Below are 23,130 nucleotides of genomic sequence, written 5' to 3'. Positions count from 1 at the left end.
GACCCATGAGGAATGCATAACCGTGTTTGTAAAATAGATATCCATCGCTCAAAGAATATTCACCATCAGATATGCACACATGAGTAGATAGATTACTCCACATGTTGCTGAAGTCCTCATCATTAACATACTGCGTTTTGAGACTTTCAAATCCTATAAAATTAGTTGAAAACATATGCAACAAGTGAGGTCTCTTGTGCTTGATAACAAACTTGAACTGCTGCAAATAGTCCATCCAGCGAGCATGTCGGGCATTTAGTTTACTTTGAGTATTTAGATGCTTTAAAGAATCATGAGCAGTGTAACGAATAAACTCTTAATAAATCAAATATGGTTGCCAATGCTTGAGAATTTGAATTAAAACATAAAATTCCATGTTATATATTGAGTATTGTTGGCGATTATCATTAAGCTTCTCACTGTAAAAAGCGATGAGGTGACATTCTTGACTCAATACACTCCCGATTCCGACATATGAGGCATCACAAGCCACTTCAAAAATGTTAGAAAAATCAAGCAACTTAAGAATTGGTGCTTGCCCCGTCTTCTCTTTAATTTCGTTGAATTTCTAGCTGTGGCACTCCATGAAAAATTCTTTACTTTTAAGCACTTAATGATTGGGGCCATTATAGTGCTAAACCCGCAGGCAATAGAACGTGGCCAAACCTTGGAAGCCTTTGCCTTTGGAAAAATGCTAGGGCGTTGATCAATTCTAAACAGCTTGTACCTTTGTGGAGTTGGCCTTGACACCTTGATAAAAAATTATAAAATCGAGAAATTTGGCACTTTTCTTCATAAACAAACACTTGTCCCAATTAATATAGAGCTGTTCAGCTCTCAAAGTCTTCAATACTTGCTCAACATGGCCTAAATGGTCTTACAAACTTCAGCTAAAGATTAGGATATCATCAAAATAAAACAACAACAAATTTACCCAATAATAGCTTGAGAGCTTGTGTCATAAGGCGCATGAAGGTGCTTGGTGCATTGGTTAATTCAAAGGGCATGACTAGCCATTTAAACAAACCATCTTTCGTTTTGAAGGTAGTCTTTCACTCATCGCTCGGTCGAATACGGATTTACTGGTATCCATTTTGAATGTCGATCTTAGTAAAAATAGAGGAACAACTAAGCAAAACCAACATGTTATCAAGACAGAGAATGGAAAAACAGCATTTCATTGTTATCTTGTTAATTGATTGGCTATCTACGCACATCCTCCAACTACCATTTTTCTTGGGTGTAAGTAAAATCAGAACAGTTTAGGGGCTAAGACTCTCTCGAATAAAGACTTTGTCTAACAATTGCTGAATTTGCTGGCTGAGCTCTTCATTCTCTGTTAGGCTCATGCGATAGTGCAGTAAATTAGGCAAGGTTGATCCGGTGATCAAGTCTATAGCATGTTGCACATCCTGTATTGGAGGTAGTTGTTTCGGCATCTCATCCAGTATAATGTCATGAAATTCTTCCAACTTTGTGGTGAGTTCCACTGGAACATAACCACCATCTTGTTTCATTTCGCGCCTTACTACCATTAGCATCATAGCTTCATGGTCAAAATTGACACATGGTCAAAACTGGGATAACTTACTTTTTTTGTCTCAAATTTTGAGATCTACAAAGGATCTAAAACAAATTTCTTACCTTTAAAATTAAATAAGTGTTAGCATACCCATCATAAGAAACCCTCTGATCATAGAGCAATGGATGCCTTAATAGCATGTGACAATCTGTCATAGAGATCACATCGCACTAGGCATCTTCCATATATTTTTGTCCCAATGAAAATTTAACGAAACATTGTTGCTTCACTAGGACTGAGTTTTCTTCATTCGTTTCTTCAACAGTGTTCATTTTACCAATAATTCTTTTTCACATATGAAGGCTAATTTTTTATCTCTTATAGGATACACAACAACATAGTACATTGTGGCCATTCACGGTACCTTTTACTTTTCTTTTCTAGTCTCCAATTACTGAACCCATGGGTTGATCTTTCAGTAATAGTGGCCTTTGGAATGAAGGCATTGTGACACGTTCTAGTCTTAGATCAGTTGATATCGTTTTCCTCCCAACTGAGGCCTCTATTTGTTTCTCAATACGTAGTGCCAATTGATACGCCTCTTCTAGATTGATTAAACGTATAGTCAACATCTCATTGCATAGATTGCTACGTAATCCGATGCGGTATCAAGCTAAAGTTTGATGTTTAGTCTCCACAATCTTGCTACGGACAGTCAACTCGTGGAAGCGATCCGTAAATTGATCAACACTGGATGACTCCTGCCTAAGTTATAACATCTCTTCGAATATCATTTGCTCATAATGAATGGGTAAATATTTTTCCTTCAGTCGCTCTTTTATCTCCTCCCAATTAGAAACTTTTGGGTGTTGGGTATGACGTAATTGTTCTTCTACACTTTCCCATCATGTTCGTGCGTGCCCATTCAATTTCATCCGAACATAACGAACCTTTTGATCCTTCGATACAACAAACCAATCAGAATAATCCTCAATAGTCGTTAACCAGTCTTCAGATGCATTGGCCTCTAATTTTTCATAAAAATCCGGCACATCAACCTTCATCCTCTTAGTCAGTTCATCAAGAAGTTGATAATATTCGAGGTCGACGATCTTCAAACTCCTGGTCTTCTTCATCTTCCCAATCTTTATCAACATCTCTATCACTTTTGTCCAACACCTCCCCACGAATTGGGTCACGGCCTCTTCGATTGAAAGGTTTAAACTCCTCTCGAGTTTGACACTCATCCATGGCATCTAGTCGATGAGTGAGTTACTTTAAAAATGTGGTGATTTGAATTATTTGTTGCTGCAAATTGGCTGTTCGGTGTCTTTGCTGTTTAGATTATGGTTGTTTGCCATGGTGTACGAAGTACCACGACAGGTTACAGGCATAAGGTGATAAACTCCTTAAGGAAGTAACCTTATTCTAATATCAAAATTAGTGCCAACTTCCTAGTTCAACCTCACGTCAATGCCAATAAGAGAAAAACATAGAATCTCTCTCTATAAAGTTGGAATCTTTCGAAGAAAATAAATTAACAAGTTTTTAGTGTCTTGCCTAACTAGTCTTTTCTCAGGATCAAACATGCAATTTTATTAATCATTCAAAAAGTACTTTTAATTGTACATTCTTGATTCTTAAATAGTTAACAAAATAGAATACTAATCTAATTAGGAAATAATAATTGCAGATAGAATAAAACTAGAAAATTCTAATCTAACTAGAAAATAACAATTGGAGATAGAATAAAATTAGAGAATACTAATCTTACTAAGAAAGTAATAAATTAAAATATCTCCACTAATTATGGAGCATCGCCTAATTTGCATCAGATACCCCATGAAACAACAATCATTTGCAATTTTCTGCGTTTTGTTTAGTCGTTGAGAAACCGTCGTTTTCATGCTTCTGCTCCCACTCTAACCTTGGATTTCCTACGATGAATCTCTTTTCCAACCAATCGATGATGTCTGAAAACACGCGGTCCGAGTTCTCTGATGGCTCACCGTAGAGCAGACCATGCCACATTCCTGGATACAACTTGAAGGTTTTGTCGTGGCTGGAAGCCACATCATAAAGCAGTTTGCTCACCGATTTGTCGGTCACTCTGTCATCATCCCCATGGAGGACTATAAACGGTAATGAAACCTACTCGAAGACAATAAAAATTAGAATTGTAATGCTTCCCTGCTTCCAGACTGTAAACATGTTAAAAGAGTCATTACAAGTTCTCTAAAAACATTGAAAATACCAAAAGTTCGGAAGGAAGAAGAAATACATACCTCTGGAAGTCTCTGTTCAAGCTCGGAACTGACCCTCAAAAGTTCATAGCCGGTTTTCAATCGAGGCCGACCTTTATAGCAATATGGGTTGTCTCTAATCTGTTATTATTTACGCAGTATGTTATCATTAGCACTCGGTACGTAGTAATTCCCAATCGGTACTGTTGAAAGCTTATTAAACAAGAAAAAGAAGAGGAGCCTTCTTCAAAAAATTAATGGAAAAAAAAAATGAGTAAAGGGTGAAGATATATACCTGTTGTCTTGTCTCTGGTAATTTAAAGGCGACATCGATGATATCTTGGGTTGGGATTAATTTCCACGTTGGAATTAAGTTGCAAAGCTTTGTCAAAATGGATATCACCACTGGATGTGGCCTCATTTCATCTGCTATCTGTCAAAAATATGAAATTGAAAACAAATTCAAACAAATTTACAGTAGATCTGTATTTAAAACATGCCCAAATCTCAATTTGGGGAAAAACACATTCGTCATAGTTGGAATACTAATATTTCACAATCGAACCTTGATATTAAGGTTTTGTTTGGATATAAGAAATATATTAATTTATTTTTTTATTTAATTATTATAATTTCTTCAAAATTTTAAATAAAATATAATAAATAATTTAAAAATTTTAAATAAAAATAACGTCTCAAGGTATCTTTTACTATTTTTTTGATAATTTATGAAAAACACGGACATAAGGTTAAACTCTAGTCGAGAGATCCAAACGGAAAAAATATGCTAGAACTCCTTGGAAATGACAGTCTTTTTGTCCTTTGTCAACTAGCTCCAATCGTCTTCACCGTAGGCCATGCATAATATTAGGAGTAGGACCCACCAATCAAAAGGGCTTCACATGCCACGAAAAATATCAATATCGACGGTAGAACAACTCATTCTAAACTGCAAAGAAAAAAATAAATAATAACAGAGGGCATTTAAGATCCATTGACCTACAACTTCCTTTTATCTCAACTTATCAAAATCAATCAATTTATATTTTATACTATTTTTCAAAGATTTTAAATTATTTATCAATAGTGAAACCAACTTGGTACCTTACACATAGGTGCAACCAAGACTGCACCATCCCAGTAGTCAGGCTTCTTCGTATGTAATAGTAGAATCATTGCCCCTCCCATGGATTCTCCCAACAAATATCTCATCTTCCCTTTGTTCTCTTTTCTTTCTGAATATCACTCACCAACCGTAGATCAGTTAAAAGACCAAAAATTCGAGAATTTTAAAACGTGCTAAATCAGAGAGAGAGAGAGAGAGAGAGAGAGTAAAATCTGACCACATATGCTTGTGAAATGATCAGAGCAGTCATCCGCAACAACGTCGAAGCTGTTAACGTAGCCGGTCAATCCTTCTGATTTCCCGTGGCCTTCATAGTCTATCCCGTAAACTGCAAAGCCAGCGTTCACAAGCCGGGTCGCGGTACCTAATCCAATCACAACCCGTTTATATATTAGCATAGATTTATCGATTTTTCTTGATCTTCATTTTGTTGTTTGATTTGTAAGCATATATATTTGGGTCAAAATTATATAACTGGGGAATGAAGCGGATGAGCAATTAATTAATACTGACTTTTCATGGTGATGCTGCACTCCATGGCATAACCGTGGCAAATGAAAATCAAGGCTTTAGGTTCTTGATTCACTGGAAGCCATCTGCATGTGAAAAGCTTCAATCCGCGTGGATTGATTATGTACTCCTGGAAAATTTGTTTGAAGATTGAGAAACAAAAATATATTTAATCACAAGATATTCCAAATACATTCAGAAATTCCAAGAAAAAAATGAGACAAAAAAACAGGGCTAACCTCTTCATAACTAACATCCCCTGTTTGACGCTCCGCCTGTGCCTGCAAACCATGTTTAAGGAACAGATCAAGGGAAAGTGCATCAGTATCAGAAGGCGTTGAAATGGGCGCAACAGAGAAATAGTACTGTATGAGAGAGGGACAGACCATGAAGAAATGAACAGAATGGACTTCAGAAGCTCAAGAGAAGGATAACTAGCAAAAGATCAAACTCTTGAATTACGTACGTGACAGACTATATGAAAGAGAGATTGAAAAGTTCTGAATATATAGCAAATAACGAAAGAAAGATAAACAAAAGAACTGAGTGGATGGGTTTTTATAATCCAAAAAAGGAAACGAGGAGCTAGCAGAGCAGTAAGAAAAAGCTTTACGCGTTCAACCCTATTAATTGTCTACCATCCAAAATAGACCCATGGGAGTATCCTTTCTCTCCCACGTCGGAGTATCATGATCAGTGTATATGAACAATATTTAATTTACTCGCTATATATCATAACGTCTGACCCTTTCCGAATTGCAACTTGGCTTATAATTAAGTTGACTCTTTCATTCATCGTATTATTTGTTTTTCATGGCTTTGATGGAAGTACCTCAGCCTCAACTTATAACCTTGTAAAAGTATTATTTATGATATATAAATATATAATATACCCGAGCGGGCCGGATTTGAGTACGTATAATTAAGTACGGAAATATATATTATTTCGGTCATATATACAAACAGGTCATCATGATAAGAAAGAAATTAATAATAACAAAAAGATATGATTAATTTGATCCTAATTCCTCTCCTAAATTAAGTGATATGTTCTATTTTCACTGGATTTTGTTTGAAAACTTCCTATGGGCACATATTAAAGTGCCACGAATCATTTTTTTTTTCCTGAAAAAATTGATATATATATATATATATATCAATTAACTTAATTTCAACGATAAAACTAATATTTTAGATTATTATAATTGATTTTAATTTTATTTACTAAAATTGTCGGACTATTTGGATACCATAAATTAATATATTAGATTCTTGAAATGATCTAATCCCTAATTTAATAACTACGTACGTTTTAAAACAAAGTTTCACGATGGAGAAAAATCATGCTTAGATAATAATATTCATGGGAGGGCTTCCACTCACTCAAGGAGTCGAATCTTCCAAATTCCATAATGATCTCATTGAAAAAATTCAGTTAAAACTCTAAAATTGAAAAGCAAAGATCATTTCTCAAGTTGCAAAAATTATCATTATCAAAGCTGTAACAAGTGCAATCCCTTGCTATACAATGGCTACCAATTAACCTAGTACCAAAATCCGTCAACAACCATCTTGATTCCACATTTTAAAGATTTTGGTGGGGCATAGACAACCCTAAAAAGAAAAAATTCACCCCAAAATCCTAGAAAGACATTTGCATTTCAAAATCTATGAGAGTGCTAGGTTTAAAACAAATGAATCTCTTCAATTTGGCTCTAATTTCTAAATGTGCTTGCATTTTTATGAATGACTCAATCAATATGTGGAAGGAAGTGCTGTCCAAAAAATATCTCAACTCTAATTCCTTTGCCAACGTCATTTCAAAATTCCAAGATTCTTGGTTTTGGAAATGTATCTTTAAGCAAAGAGACTTTCTGATAAATAGTTGTTGTTTTCAAATCAATAATGGAACTATTGTGAAGGTATGGCAGGATCCTTGGATTCCTACTTTACCTTCATTTAAACCCCTTCCAAATCCATCAATCTCTACTATTAATCAGAATACTACAGTTTCAGAACTCATCTTTGAAGAACCTAGAAGATGGAACATTTTACTTCTTAATACACTCTTCACTGAGGATGCAACAAGAGAAATTTAAAAAATTCCTTTAGCCATTCATAATTTCCACTCAATCCCTGACAAAATCAAATGGACCCATCACTTATCGGGAAAATTTTCGGTAAAGTTAGCTTATGCTGGCTTGGTGAATCAAAATTCCAATCATTCCCACTCAAACAATTCAATTAATTGGAAATACTTGTGGAAAATGAAAATCCAAGACTGAATGAAACTATTTCTTTAGAAAATTTGTCACAACATCCTTCCCACAAAAGAAATCATTCATAGAGTCATTCCCCTAGAGGAAGAACAAATTTTATACCCTCTTTGCAAAATAGAACTAGAAAATCTTATCCACATGTTCCTAAACTGTATTTATTCCAAAATTATGTGGAGACAATCCAATTGGCCTATAGATATCACCATTTTCTCGAATCAACCACTTTATGATTAGATAAAAAATATCATCAATCCAAGCAAGTTTTTAAAAATCCCAGAGTCCGAATACCAAAGTTTTCAAATCTTTGCTTGCATAGCCATGGATTCTCTGTGGTTTCAAATGAACAAAGTCATACATGAACAAATTTAGTCTAACCCAATTAGATTTGTGGAATTAGTTCAAAAAAATTTTAAAGATCATATAAGAGCTTGGACAAGGAAAGATGATTATTTGCCATTTGAAGATTTCTTGTCAATTAAAGAAAAATACCAAGACCCACCAGAAGCCAAGATATTGTCTTTTGATATAGCTGTGAGGAACCAAGGTACAACAATTTCTGCAATATGAAAGGATTCAAAAAGGACAATTATTTTGCTAAAACAGATTGGATACATAGCTCCCATCCAATCACAGGGGAAGCCAAATCAGCACTAATGGCCATTCAAGAAGTTGAAAAAATGAAACTAAAGTGTATAATTCTTGAATGAGATTCCAATGTGGTTATACAAGACATTATAAATTCCTCAGCTACCCAAGACTGGGTACTAAACCCCATCATCAATGATATCAAACATCTTTTAAAATTCTTCACAAGATGAGAAGCAATGAAAATTTATCAATCTTCAAATCGATGCGCGCATAATCTAACGCAGTGGGCGACAACAATGAAACTCTATAGAAATATTCCTTTAATCAAAATCCTTCTAAGTTTATTGCAATTTCATAGTGGAAAAGATCCATCTGTAATATGTAAAAAGAGTTAGGCAGCGTTTGGTTACCAAGTCTAGTCCAACTCATCTTATCTAATCATTACAATTTTTTCAACTTCCAATACAAAATATAATAAATAATTTAACTTTTTTAAATTTTAAAATATTAATAATATTAAAAAATAATATTTTAAACTTTCATCTCAGCTCTCCAGTATTTCTATATTTATATATTATCTACTTGATTAAAAAATAAATAAATAAATTCATGTACTCCTAGCTACTATTCTTTTGTAAGGATATATATGATCTACACGGTGCATGAATTCGAGCGCGCATAAAAAGACAGACGCGGCGGCTAACTTAATTTGACTGCCTAGCTGCAGATCACTCGTGCATGAATTTTGTAGACGCGAATATGGCTTCATGGGCCACTCGCGCGCCTTAATTGCATTTGTGGATAGTGGATAAATATAGAACAACATGACTCAGCAGCTTTCAGCTGGATAACGTTGAACCTATTACTCATGTACTTGCATGTACGTTTTGTACCCAAAATAATTAATGATAGTAATTTGCCTGCATATGATCTTTTAACATGCACGCCCGCCAGTGTATATCTGTGTTATAGATTTTTATGAGATTAACAACGTAAGATACAAATGAGAGTACTTATACATAATAAGCAGTAGTACAACTAAATTCATATTTAAAATGAGTCAGATTTCTGCTTATATGGAATATCGTGTACTCTCTCTCTCTCTCTATATATATATATATATATATATATCTATTAACTTAATTTCAACGATAAAACTAATATTTTAGAATATTATTATAATTGATTTTAATTTTATTTACTAAAATGGTCGGACTATTTGGATATTATAAATTAATATCTTAGATTCTTGACATCTAATCCCTAATTTATAAGTACTACGTCGTTTTAAAACAAAGTTTAATTCACGATGGAGAAAAATCATGCTTAGATAATAATATTCATGATGTACTCCTAGCTGCTATTGGATTTTAAGGATATATATGATCTACTCGGTGCAGAAATTCAAGCGCATATAAAAAGACCAGCACGCGGCAGCTAACTTAATTTGACTGGCTAGCTGCAGCTCAGTCATGCATGAATTTTGCAGGGTACGCCAATAACTGGCTTCATTGGGCCACTCGCCTTAATTACATTTGTGGACGGTGGATACATGCAGAACAACATGACTCAGCAGCTTTCAGCTGGATAACGTTGAACGTACGCATTTCTCATGTACGTACTTGCAGGTACATTTTCTACACAAAATAATTAATGATAGTAATTTGCCTGCATGTCTTTTAATATGCACGCCCGCCAGTATATATGTGTGTTATTTTTATGAGATTAATAACGTAAGATACAAATGAGAAGTCTAGTAATAAGCAAAATGATGAGTCAGATTTCTTATATGGATCGTGTCTATATATTTCCATTGATGTTCATGATTTATATATAAAGAAACGGAACGACCAGATCGAGTACGTAGGGACGACAACGCTGCCGACAAAATGGAGCAATGCTAGCTCGTGTACTGCTCTCAATTCTTTTTCCTCTGTTTGCTGACTAAAAACCTAACTTAATTTAGTGCTTTTCCTTTTCCTGAGAAGAAACTAAGTTTAGTTTAGCTTTAGTCATGTTTGGTGTCCCGTCGTATACGTAACGATCTGGAGTTAAGTATTTGCCTAATGCTGGGTGCATGTTGTTGTTTTATTCAGTTATTTTTTTCAGTTCTATTTTTCTGCGTTCTTCTGTTTGGATTAGCAGAATATCAAGCCTCAGACACAAGGAAGATCACAAATTTACAAGGTAAAGCCAACCAGATAGAAAAAAGTTATGTCGACATGTGATATAGCATCTAACTGTAAACTAACTAGAAATTAGGAGATGTGAAACCCTGATAGATTCTTTGACCAGCTGCAGCTTTTTGGCCTGAAGATAGGCCATGTGGCCGGCCGGGAAACTTAATTAATTTGTTATGTAGCTGATGATTAATTATTAATTAGCTCGTTAATTTCTAATATTCATACATATATACTTGCATGCACTTTGCATTCAAAGCTGCCTGCAGGACTGAAGGGGGGCCATTAGATTACATAATTATTATATGTCATTGGTCTTGTTGATTTTAATACTAGTTTATTATTAAGTTAGGCTGTCGAGCTCATAGTGGCTCGTCATTGACGACGTTCCAGCATTCAAACTCGAGGCGGATTTTGACATTCGAAGGTGTGGCTGCTCAAAGAAGTAAAGGGTTCTTAATGACATGAGTCTTATATATTCATCAACAATATCGGCCGATCCAGGACCCCCATGAAACCACCAGTACCCTCATGTATCCCCATTATAGGCAGCTCTGAGCTGTACAGTTGGTACGGTTCCGAGGCAAAAAGATCACACCATGATCAATATAAAGTCCGCGACCTGTTTATAAAAAGAAGAAACAAGAGATCGAAAAAAAAAAACTCATGACTATATTGATACTGATGTCAATTTGCATTATATTTTAATGTGGGCTAGCTGTTACATTGACTTTGGATCATAGACTTTGACAATTTAATTAGATCGAGGATGATGGATGCATGACGTGCCGATCATGGCAAACCCGTTTTCATGGGTCAATATTAATACACATGATACATAGGTTGAAAAAGCAATCAAAATTAAAGGACAAGACAGATCATGAGGACAGTCAATAAAATATGCATGGAACAAGAAATGAAAAGAAAGGGTAGGTTTTTGATCAGTCTCAAGTGTGTGTATATATATAGATGTATATATGTATATTAATTTTTTTTCTTCCAGCATTAATATGATAGAAAAGTGCAGTTGTAAAGTCATGATCAAGGTCTAGATCAATTCAATTGTTAGCGATGATATTATTAGCGATGATAATGAAATGCATCAGTAGTAGGTCGGGAAGGACATTTAGAACCACTAATTATGAGATCATCATCAGCTGCCCTGATCAACCATTAATTAGACAATGTTGAAGATCGATGGATCAGGTCATGCAATCAAATCAGGCATTATTCAAATAATTTAATGAGTCATTGATTAAATCATATACAGTATGACTGCTTAGGTTTTCTAGCTTAGAATTTACGTTCAATGATCGATTTTCTTAGAACTTACGTCCGGATTTTAAGATCTAAAATTGAAGAAAGATATATACATTGTACGTGTTGACCTCATGTATTAATAATATATATTTATTTTGCATCTAATAATACTGGAGAGACTAATATTAATAATAATAAACATTATTAAATCCGAGCTTTGGACTCAAAATATATAATATGATGGCCGGGACTCACTTTGACCTTGAAAAAGATTGCGTTTAATTGGATATTGAGATAATCTCAAATTATCTGAGTTGATCTATAAATAGTAATATTTTGTGGATCACATTGAGATTTGTTTAAATGTAAATATATTAAAATTTGTATTGGTTAGGCCTTGGGTTTGCTTCCCAATGATTACTAGTTCGAGTCACCTTAGGGCCACTGGAGGTTTACTTGACCGTTAACTTCAGGGCCCCATGAGATTAGTCGAGGTGCAGGCAAACTAGCCGGACATCCAAGAATATCAAAAAATATATATATATTAAAATTTGTACTTGAATATATGAAATGAGTTACGATGGGTTTAACTTTTTTATAGGAAGTTGAAAAAATAGTGAATCTCATTGTTTGAGATGAGTTGAGGTATACCTAGCAACCAAACACAAAAGAGAACTGTTACAGCCATAAAGTAATTATATAAAAATAATTTCACAAACTGACATGACCTCACGTGATCCATTAGATCTATTATATAATAAAAATAATTTTACAATCTAACTATCCACATAAAATCACATGAATTTATAAAATTATTATTTTATAATTTTTTTTGTGACTAAAGTATTTCTCAACACAAAATCGTTGTCACGATTCTTTTGACTGCGAGGTAGAATTGCACAGCCGCGTGGGATTAGCTTCGTATAGAAGAGAGGGTTGGTTATATTAATGGGCTGGAAGTAGGCCCAAATATATGGACGGGATTATTTCTAGTAATGGGCTGCATTTTGGTCTAAATATATAAATTCTTAAGCCCAGCTCATTAATGGAAAGAATACTTTAAAGGAAAGTAGCCTAGCCCATTGTTCCAGCCCGATCCTGGATTCTGACACAACCCTAAACCCTTAAATACGAGCCCTCAACCTCCCATTTTTCGAGGGTTTCATTCGAAGAGAAACAGATACGCCGCAGGGAAGTTCCGAGACTTACAGCAATGGGTACATGTCAAAACTCGATTCTCTACTTTTACTTTCAACGTTTCCCGAATATATATGATTTCTGGTTAGTGGTTTTTGTGTTTTCGAAGAACCTGTCTCTTCTAATTCTGATTTGTGTTTTTATCGCATTTGTGTTTGTGAAAATGATACAGCGAGAATCAAGGTCCATGAACTGCGTCAGAAAACCAAGGCGGATCTGCTGAGCCAGCTCAAGGATCTTAAGGCCGAGCTTGCCCTCCTGCGCGTCGCCAAGGTCACCGGCGGTGCACCCAACAAGCTCTCCAAGATGTACTTTTTATCACTCCATTTTTTCCTTCTGGTTTTGTTTTTAAAGCCAAGTATTTGTTTCTGATTCTTCTGTGTTTCATTGTTTCCTGTTATTACAGAAAGGTGGTGAGGCTGTCGATTGCGCAGGTGTTGACGGTGATTTCCCAGAAGCAGAAGGAGGCTCTGAGAGAAGCTTACAAGAAGAAGAAATACCTACCCCTCGATCTGCGTCCCAAGAAGACCAGGGCCATTCGTAGAAGGCTCACCAAACACCAGGTAGTCTATGCTTTGATAGAATTATCTAGTTTGGTTCCTTTTTCTTCTATTCTCGAGTCACCATCTTTTATGGTTCTGTGTTATTTACGATTCTGATTGGGATATAGTTTATTTTGATATGCCATAAAGAAGAAACTTCATTAAAACGCCCTAAAGGCGCAATCCAAGTACAATGCTATGAAGTTAGTTAGTTGTTTAATTTGTTTCTTAGTTTATTTATGTCGTTTAAGATTTGCGTAGCTGAGAATGGTACACGGCAATGGTACAAAGTTTAGTTCTAAACAGGAAAAAGTACTGTTAAGTTTAGGAACGTTTTAACGGGAGAACTCGTGTATTGCATTTCTTGTATTGTAGGGATTAGTAACTTGGGCCATATGATTTAGATAAGGTCGATTGGGATAAAAACAAGATGAGGTCAAATGACACTAGCAACAAACTGCCAAGAAGTGATGAAGTTGGGATCCTAGAAGACTCGTATCAGTATGGGGAAGAATACCCAATTGTTATCTGAATAGCCGTTGTTGTATGGTATGACATTGGTTGCTGTTTCATGAATGAGAAAAAAAATATATTATTAGATAGTCTTTGTTACTGTAAAAGCTGAATAGATCGTTTTAAGACAAAAATGATAAAGTCCATCCATGAGCAAGCAAACCTGACTTCCCAAGTTCCAATTGTCTCTCTTGGTTTAGTTATCCATTGTCTGTGTTTTTACTAGTTGTGTTGACGGCTGTGCATTTTGTGCTTCTTGTTATTCTTGTCTAATTAAAATGTTTATGTTTGTGCTTTGAGTATTTAGCTTGCCCTGTTACCTAATATGAGTTTGTTTCGATCCGTTTGCCCAGGCATCATTGAAGACTGAACGACAGAAGAAGAGAGAGATGTATTTTCCCATGAGGAAGTATGCTATCAAGGTGTAGGGTGTAGGGACTTCAGCTTGAAAGATCTTGGTACCTTATTTTAAAAAATCCCCTCGGTTGATAAAATTTTGGCTTTTGTTTAGTCTTAATTAATGGTTAGAGGACTTAATCTTACGTTCTTGTTTGATGTTTGAAAGTTGTGGATTGTCTCATACTACAGTGGGATGAAGCTATTCTTCTTTGATGAATGCGTCGTGATCTTTTTTCTTATTCTTTTTTTTTTTTTTTTTCGTTTTATGGCCATGTTATTTCTGTTTTATTCATGCGTAATCTGTAAATGTTTTAGTTTAGCCGTATGATGATTCTGCTGGCCTGCGGTGAATGGAACAATCTCGATGATGATGCGTAGCAATTCGTATAAAAAGGAATGTAGGAGCTGGTCATGATTTTGGGTCATAAGTCATGACCTCTTAAATGCTCGATCGTTCCCGTCGATGCGAGTTCGATGGCTCCGTGAAGGTCATATACATTCATTGCTTCGTGTTAGATGTTTTGTGGTTCAACAATTCTCGATTAAAACTTGTTTGATTTTGGTTTTACAGTCGCGTAGAACATCACTTTTCAAAATACATAATCCCATATAAATGCTTTTTTTAAAATATAAAACAAAGTTTCTATTTCCTTCCAGATTACTCCTTTTAATACGAAAATCAGGTATGGGGATGACAGCAAAAATTCTTGGAAAAAAAATTAAAAAACTTCTATTTATATGATAGAGAAATAATATTTTATGTGTAGTTGTAGGGTATGTAAGTTTTGCATTTTTTTTTTAAAAGAAAAAATGGATAAATATAAGATCTATATTAAAAAAAAAAAAAAAACTATTTTGTTAAGAATAATGTTAGATGTAGTTTAGATGGGCAAATTTTATTAATACCTTTGGAACACTAGAATTTATTACACCATGAAGGGAGGATCCTCCTCTCAACCCATTCGGGCCATTCCCATGGGTTTGGAGAGGAATCGTCGGATCGACCCTTCGCACCACAGTCCACTCCCATGATAATGTTAACCCCCCGCCCTCTCTCTAAAGTTATATCAGAAGTAAATTAAGTCATATTTATCATCCATTCGTATTTTATGATGCAGTATTAAATTATGATAAATACTTAATTTTAAAAAAAATATTACGAAAAAAGGCTTTTAAAATTATTGAAATTTTTTATTATATTTGATCTGTCAAGCAATTATTTTGTTTCATATTATGAGAGGATAAATTATTTTGTGTGATTCGGAGGGATTAGTGAGACTGCTGATGGAATCGTATATATACTCAATACTTGGAACCGGTCGCATTTGTTTAAAAAGTCAGATCTTCCGAGAGAATCCAACAGAGAGTTGACCTTCATTCAGGAGTAGTTCCCATCCCTTTCATGATGAGGTCCATTATCATCGATAGTCGCTTCCAAATCTGGTTTTGCTAGTTCAAAGGTGCAATTACGATATTCTAAACTCCCCACATTTTTATCCTACATATATATGGGTTGACTGTCGCTGTTCTTGCACGCCATACGATGCCTTCTATTCTCAATTTAAATTTTTTAAAAAATCAATGGCGACTAACAAAAGAGAAATATAAATAGATAGAAAAGATTGGATTTCAAGTTGTATTATTGGTTTGAATGCTTCACAAATTAAATCTTGAAACAACTCATGTTCTGGTCAAAATACAGACTGCATTTCAACTGTTCGTATAGAAAGTCATTAAAATGCATGCGTCAACAATCATAATTCTCACAAAATATACTCCTAGTAGAATTATTACAACTACGAATATTGGAATTGCAGTGAGAATTATAGTCTATAATTTTAGAGTTTATAACTTATAGTTAAAATAAGAAATTTTATTATTAAAAAGTTATTTACCATTTGATAACTACATGTTTAAAACACTTTCAAACATATTATATCTATTTGAAAAAAATTAAAAATGTAATTTTTAAAGTAGAAATGACGATTATTTATTTTTTCTTTTTTGAATATTATGATTATATTCTTAAAAATTTGAAAGTTATAATTATCTAAAAGTTGTATTGATATTTTTACCTATAGACAATTTTTTTAAAATTGGAATTACATTATAGATTATTCGAAAAAGCACATTTCAAGAAAAACATCAAAATACTTTAATATGGAACATTTGAACAACTTAATTTTTCTATTAAGAAACTTTTAAGACTATTTAAACATTTTTTAAAACTTCTACGCAATTCCAAACAAGTCCAATAAGACAAACTTGTCAAAAATAAAAATAAAAATAAAATAAAATAAACCTCTCACTAGACCAATTCTTTCTCGTTGAAGACAAAAGGAATACAACAATCCAAACGATGGTTACAAAAGCAAGATAAAAGGTTCAATAAAAATTTAAAGCTTAAAATATATCTATTGATTTCGATCTCGGGGTGGATATATTTTGATAGCTCTTCTCAATTTTTTCTAACAGAAATGGTCAATTCATTCCTAGTCATTTTACGTTTCTGGCGATTGGGGGCAAACACTAATTACTATCCCTGATACGTGTTACGTGTTACGTGTACACCCAACCGAGTCAGTCAAGGATTCTTGTTAGTGCAATGAAGCAAATCCACCTTCATCGAGTGGAAACTAGCAGAAACACTTTATAAACCCCAGAAACATGACCCAAAACCAACAGCTTATAACTGTAACCTCTCTCTCTCTCTCTCTCTCTCTCTCTCTCTCAATAGTCAGAAGCCGATTTTCATTATCTTTGAGCTTTGAAGCTCTTCTTCAGTTTTGAGTTCATACCCTTCAAGGCTCCATGAAAATATCAGAAACCCCAAAGAATAACAAGTTCATCCCTAGGAGATTAATCTCAAGTCTCATCTCTTCCTCTAAAACCCTTTCGTCTTCCTATTTATTTCCAAGCTCTCGCTCTAGTGTTCCCTCAACACCTACGGTCAAATTCTCCCAATCCATGATGGAAGAAAACATTGAAAATGCTGGATCAATCATCTTCAAATGGGATCCAAACTCTTCCTCGAAGACGAAAGTCACCTCTCTCTTCCACCATAACAGAAAAGAAGCGAACGAGTTTCTCAAGTCTGTTAAGGACTTGCGACGAGCTATGCATTTCTTAATCAATGAAAATTCTACGTCCAAGAAGCTCATACTTGCTCAGAACCTAATGCAAATAGCCATGAAAAGGCTTGAAAATGAGTTTTACCAGCTTTCCAAAAACCGTGACCATCTTGATCCAGACTCAGTACCTGGGCAGTCCACTGGTGGATCAAGAAATTCCGTTGGTGAAGATGAGGTTCGAGCAGATGAGTTTGAAATTGCTGGTGAGTCAATCACTGAGGTGGAGAAACTCTCAGCAGTTGCCATGACAGATTTGAAATCAATAGCCGAATGCATGATTAGTTCAGGTTATGGAAAAGAGTGTGTGAAGATATACAAAGTTATAAGAAAATCTGTAGTAGATGAAGAATTATCTCATCTTGGAATAAAAAATTTCAGATCTTCTCAAATTCATAAAATGAACAGGGAAGACCTTGAGCATATGATAAGGACGTGGATGAATGCAATAAAGATTGCTGTGCGAAGGCTGTTTAGTGGAGAAAGAGTCCTCTGTGACCATGTGTTTTCAGCATCTGAGACAAGCAGGGAGTTATGCTTTTCAGAAATAACCAAAGGAGGAGCAATCAATCTATTCAGGTTCCCTGAACTCATTGCCATGAGGACAGTCAGAAAGCATTCGCTGGACAAGATCTTCCAGCTAATGGAACTTTATGAAGCAATCTCCGAGTTGTGGCCAGATATTGAACTGATATTCGAATTTGAATCAACTTCAGCTATCAAGTTACAGGCTCTTTCATCACTACTCATACTGGGAGACTCCATTCGCACTATTCTATCCGAATTAGAATCAACAATCCAAAAGGACTCATCAAGAACTCTGGTGTTTGGGGGTGGAGTTCACCCGCTGACCCACTCAGCAATGACTTACATATCTTCACTTGCAGATTTCAATGGTGTTCTGTCCAACATCGTTGTGGATAGCTCACCATCATCAACTTCACCACTACCAGATTCTTATTTTGAGAGTCCACCCATGGAAAATGGTCCAACGCCAGCAGTGTCGGTCTACCTAGCATGGCTCATATTGATTCTTGTCTGCAAGCTTGATAGCAAAGCTAAACTCTACAAAGATGCCTCTTTATCGTACCTATTCCTTGCCAATAATCTCCAGTTCATTGTTGAGAAGGTATGCACAACCAACCTGAAGCACCTCCTAGGCACTGACTGGGTATTGAAGCACACCGAGAAAGTTAAACAATGTGCTTCACACCATGAATCAATAGCTTGGACTAAGGTCATCTCATCATTACCAGGGAAAGATTCAGCAGAGATTACTCCTGAGATGGCAAAGGAGTGCTTTAGGAGGTTCAGTGCAGCTTTTGAAGAAGCATACAGAAAACAGACATCATGGCTTGTACAAGACGGAAACTTAAGGGATGAATTGAAGGTGTCGATAGCAAAGAAACTGGTTCCTGTGTATCAAGAATTTTTTGATACATATTTCATGATGCTAAGTGGGGAGAATAATATGGAGTTACTGGTGAGATTTTCACCTGATGATTTAAGGAATTACTTATCAGATTTATTTCTTGGGACTTCCACCTCAGGTTGTTCTACTTCTACATCATCATTGCAGTTAGGGGGATGTCTACCCCGCTAAAAAAAAAAAAAAAATTATGTACGTACATTTCAATGCAAAATCATGTAATTCAGTTATGAGTCTTATGACTGGTATTGGTGCCTTTCTAATGGTCTTTTCAGATTTTTCATAAGGATGGACGAAGTCAGTCATATATGAATGATAATCATTTTGGAACAGTACTCCTATACTTGGGGATTCTAAAGGTTTCATCAAAAAAAATTTCCAACCAGCGTTTTGGAGAATATAAATAGTAATTTGAATTGAATGCCACAAGAAATATAAAATGAACATATAGGATAAGTTCATATTCAATCAAAAAATCCTCATCACGTATCCAGATGTGAATATTCCAAGTTAAATAGGCATCCATGCCAAGTAATCAAGTTTGACAATATCATAACCAGAGCAATTCCCAAAAGTCTAGTACAGAAAGTAAATTTTAGAAGACAAACAATTCACTCGAAGTGACTGAAATAGAAAATAAGTTTTTTTTTTTTTTTTTTTTTTTTTATGAGTATGAAATAGAAAATAAGTTCTGCATAAATACAATGCATAACAAAAAAACGTCATACTTGAATGGTTGACATTTTCAACAGAGATCTTCCCTTGTATGGATCTGGTCAGGGCATATTAACTAAAAACAAAGTCAATAAACTTGTGAATACCACAAATTAGATGTATGCCACAAGTTGATTTTATTACGCTCAAGTTGGTCTTAAGTTGACTTGAGCAAGCTTTGAACTATATTAATTCATGTCTTACTCAAAGGTAAATATATGTTGCCAGCTATAGCATTTCAACTTTCAACATTTTTTAAGGAGAGGATAAACTCTGTAGAGATAATAAGTACAAATAACCGCAAATGTGTAATGATATTAATAATAACTATGCAGTTGCCTTCTGCTCTGCTGGCCTAGGAATGGATTGCCAACCTGTACAAATGTGGAGAATATCTTTAAGAGAATCTGAGGGTGCTTCCATTGTCCATGTCGGGTAAAATTCACTTGGATGGAACACACATTCTTCACTGGCCCCTGTCAGTAAGCAAGCTTGAGCTCCATTCAGAAACAAGTCTCCCTCAGATCTTATTGAGCCAGACTTTGCCTCTTCCATATCTGCTGCCTATGGAATCATTGCAAGAAAAAACATTTGAAACACTGACAGGAGAAGACCATTTTTCTAATCGAAAGCACATCAATGCATATAGATAGCTTATATCTTCGTAGTTGGAATGATTTACTGAATAATAATAGTTCTGCACATTCGAGTCTAGACACAAGAACCGTTCAGAGATTCAGCTTCTTATCTAGTACAGATGACATGAAAAAACATTACTTATCCAAAAATAAATAAAAGCAAAAAGATCTGTGTGCGCGCGCGCGTGCGCCCGCCACAAATATTTTTAACAGCCAGCCTTTGATTTTGCACTTCAAGGCCTTGTCCATGTTACAGAGAAGACAATAACTATAAAGATAATTTAGTGAGAATGTGGCACTACTCATTCATTGCTTAGGGCTACATGGCCAACCAATTAAGGATGACAGAATAACAGTTATACTGCAATTGAAGCACCATGGTAGGCAGGGTAGTCACTCAACAAGCAATAGCATGGAAAGTGGGAAGCAAAAACAAGTGGAAGCTGGAGCTCCCAGGCAAGGCAAGTAGCATGTGTTAAGCGGTAGCCAGTAAGAGATCAGGAAGCAGCAGTGTCAGGAGATTTACCTTCTCTGTATAATATTCAAAAGTCTTTTTCTTCTGTCCTGCTTCATATATGTTGCATTGAGAGTATATCTGAAAAAGATATTATTTCAATAAAGAAATGGCTTAGATTTTAAACTTCAGATAAAGGCAATATGTCTGCAGATATTCTGGATGCAGACAACCTACGATGATCAATCAGAAAATGAGGAGCCATTTACCTGGGATTCCACACTGGCACAAACAGCATATATACCCCAGTTTCTGGTGTAATTGTTGTATAGATGAACTTTTCCAAATCTAACGCGAGGATGCCTTTGCCGTGTCCCATCGAAAAAACAATGATGAATTGTCACCCGAATGCATCTATCACCAATGTGAGAGGGGTCTGCCCCGATAAGCATTGTCTTGTCATGCCGAGTAAAGTAACATCTGGTACCAAAAGAGGAAGAATCCATCAAAATCGTTTAATGCCAGTACTCACTCTGACTCTGTAACATGAGATAATCAGCCCACCTTGAAATAGTTATATCAGTGCTTTGTCTGGTAATGTCTATAAGTCCATCGTCATAATCACGAAGACTGCAGCGGTCTATCCATATGTGCCTTGCATTTGGTTTTATTTGAATACCATCAACATCGTGCCCTCTACCGCCTTCAAACTCAAGGTTGCATATGATTATGTGTTCACATTCTTTCAGCCTTAAGCCCTTGCCCGTGAGCTTTATCCTTTGACCCCGACCATCAATTGTCTTATAAGAGGATACACTCAAGTAAGAAGAAAGATGAATCACACCTGAAACTTCAAAAACAATCCAGAATGGCTCTTTTCTGCGGCAACCTTCACGAAGGGATCCCGGACCATCATCTGGACACAGAATATCAGCAATTTGATCTTCTATAAGAACTTAATGCACAATTCAGGAAAACCTCGAACACTTAGCAATGTCGATAGATTAGACCTCAATTAAATAAATTTATTTCATATAATGCGATGCATCAACAAAAAAAAGAACTGCTATAGATCCAAAAGACATAGCTGGGCCGTTTAGATACAAAATAATTGTTAGAAATCAGTTATATAATGACTAAAAACTGTTTGAAAATCAGCATCGGAAGTGATAAAAAGCATTTTAATATTATGTAAAAACGTATATAGAGGTTAAGCTTGTCTTAAATATGTATTTATATAGTGTACCCTAGAAGAAACGAATATAAAAAATAAAAAACCTACAGATCAAAGATATAAAATGAATTGCAATCACGTATCAACAACCTCAAAATCCGGAACTTCTCAAGGGACGTGTAATCCGATCCCATAAAACGATACACTGCAAACCGGATTGGAGATTCGAAATTTAGCGAGATTCAAAACACGAACCCTGATTTAATGCCTAATTAACAGCTTCTTAAATCCATATAAATCGAACCCTAAGTGTGATAGAATATCGATTAAAAGCTAAAGACAAAGATAACCTGAGAGAGTGGTGACGCAATAGACCGGCCCATAGAGGCCTCCTACCGATAACCGCCCGAATCCCTCGGCACGACCTGCTAGTGATCTCAGGCTGGAATCCACTTCGGCATAAGGTAGGGACGCCATGTTCGTTTTCGTTGGAGCTCGAAGGCCGAGCTTGAAACAAACCGTTAGTTAAGGAAAGGGACAGTTAAGACAAGCCGTTAAGAGTGATGCAGCTCAACGTAGTGGAAAGCTTATAAGAAAAATACCGAGAGTACTTTTGGGCTACCTCCGTGATCGAAGTTGGGCTAAGTCCCAAAGGAGCCCATTTGACAAATTTATAAAACTCTTTTTATTTTAAATTATATACATATGATGTATTATAGTAAATCATGTCAACGTCTATACTTTCTTATGTAAGATTTCTGTGTAGACATGATACTTCTCTAATATTAAAATTAATTATAATTCTTATAAGTTGGTATATATGTTAAAAAAATCTTTTTTTTTTTCTAAGCAAGCGAGTAAACTTCATTAAAAAAATAGAAAAGATGATATATGAGGAGGGGGTGTGGTTATCCAACAAATGCTCTAGAACAATAACAACAATGTAAAGAGGTGGATAAAAAAATAAAGAAAGTAGATTTTAGCGATCAATTTATTAGTCTTTATCCATGTCCTATCAAGAGGATGTCATCTTAAAAGAAGATAATAAGACGTTTGTAAAAAAATGCGAACAACTCCATTAGAAGCGGCGAGGGTGGCGGGTGCACCTTTGTTTGTTGTCTTGAGATGATTTTTGGAGAGATCTGCAATCTTTTCTTCGAGATCACCAATTAGAAAAAATGAAAACATAGTAGAAAAGCATGATATCGGGTGGACTGATTTGCAGTCAGTGAAC

The 23,130-nt window shown here is 35.3% G+C and overlaps 4 protein-coding genes across 4 annotated transcripts; 2 read left to right on the top strand and 2 right to left on the bottom strand.

The window, feature by feature from the left end:
* Positions 1 to 3,216: 3,216 nt before the first annotated feature.
* On the bottom strand, positions 3,217 to 6,117 carry LOC122301363 (caffeoylshikimate esterase-like). Its single transcript, XM_043112647.1, has 8 exons — positions 5,788 to 6,117; positions 5,641 to 5,682; positions 5,405 to 5,531; positions 5,109 to 5,255; positions 4,870 to 5,000; positions 4,061 to 4,198; positions 3,808 to 3,906; positions 3,217 to 3,673 (listed from the first exon to the last, which is right to left on the bottom strand). Exons 1-8 carry the CDS (start codon positions 5,788 to 5,790, stop codon positions 3,377 to 3,379), a joined length of 984 nt encoding a protein of 327 aa, XP_042968581.1. The 5' UTR covers positions 5,791 to 6,117; the 3' UTR covers positions 3,217 to 3,376.
* Positions 6,118 to 12,763: 6,646 nt separating this feature from the next.
* On the top strand, positions 12,764 to 14,598 carry LOC122301362 (60S ribosomal protein L35). Its single transcript, XM_043112645.1, has 4 exons — positions 12,764 to 12,925; positions 13,078 to 13,213; positions 13,312 to 13,468; positions 14,314 to 14,598. Exons 1-4 carry the CDS (start codon positions 12,922 to 12,924, stop codon positions 14,386 to 14,388), a joined length of 372 nt encoding a protein of 123 aa, XP_042968579.1. The 5' UTR covers positions 12,764 to 12,921; the 3' UTR covers positions 14,389 to 14,598.
* Positions 14,599 to 16,600: 2,002 nt separating this feature from the next.
* LOC122301358 (exocyst complex component EXO70H1-like) lies at positions 16,601 to 19,090 on the top strand. The gene has a single exon (XM_043112642.1). It carries the CDS (start codon positions 17,171 to 17,173, stop codon positions 19,088 to 19,090), a length of 1,920 nt encoding a protein of 639 aa, XP_042968576.1. The 5' UTR covers positions 16,601 to 17,170.
* A 660-nt stretch (positions 19,091 to 19,750) lies between these two features.
* LOC122301361 (probable pectate lyase 4) lies at positions 19,751 to 22,470 on the bottom strand. The gene is made up of 5 exons (XM_043112644.1): positions 22,247 to 22,470; positions 21,287 to 21,638; positions 20,992 to 21,202; positions 20,795 to 20,863; positions 19,751 to 20,194 (listed from the first exon to the last, which is right to left on the bottom strand). The coding sequence occupies exons 1-5, from the start codon at positions 22,371 to 22,373 to the stop codon at positions 19,958 to 19,960; spliced, it is 996 nt and encodes a 331-aa protein (XP_042968578.1). The 5' UTR covers positions 22,374 to 22,470; the 3' UTR covers positions 19,751 to 19,957.
* Positions 22,471 to 23,130: the final 660 nt, after the last annotated feature.

The sequence above is a fragment of the Carya illinoinensis genome, chromosome 2 (genome assembly GCF_018687715.1).
Source record: "Carya illinoinensis cultivar Pawnee chromosome 2, C.illinoinensisPawnee_v1, whole genome shotgun sequence".
Lineage (NCBI taxonomy): Eukaryota > Viridiplantae > Streptophyta > Magnoliopsida > Fagales > Juglandaceae > Carya > Carya illinoinensis.
Note: the sequence above shows the minus strand (reverse complement) of the source record. Positions and strands in the feature narration are given on the sequence as shown.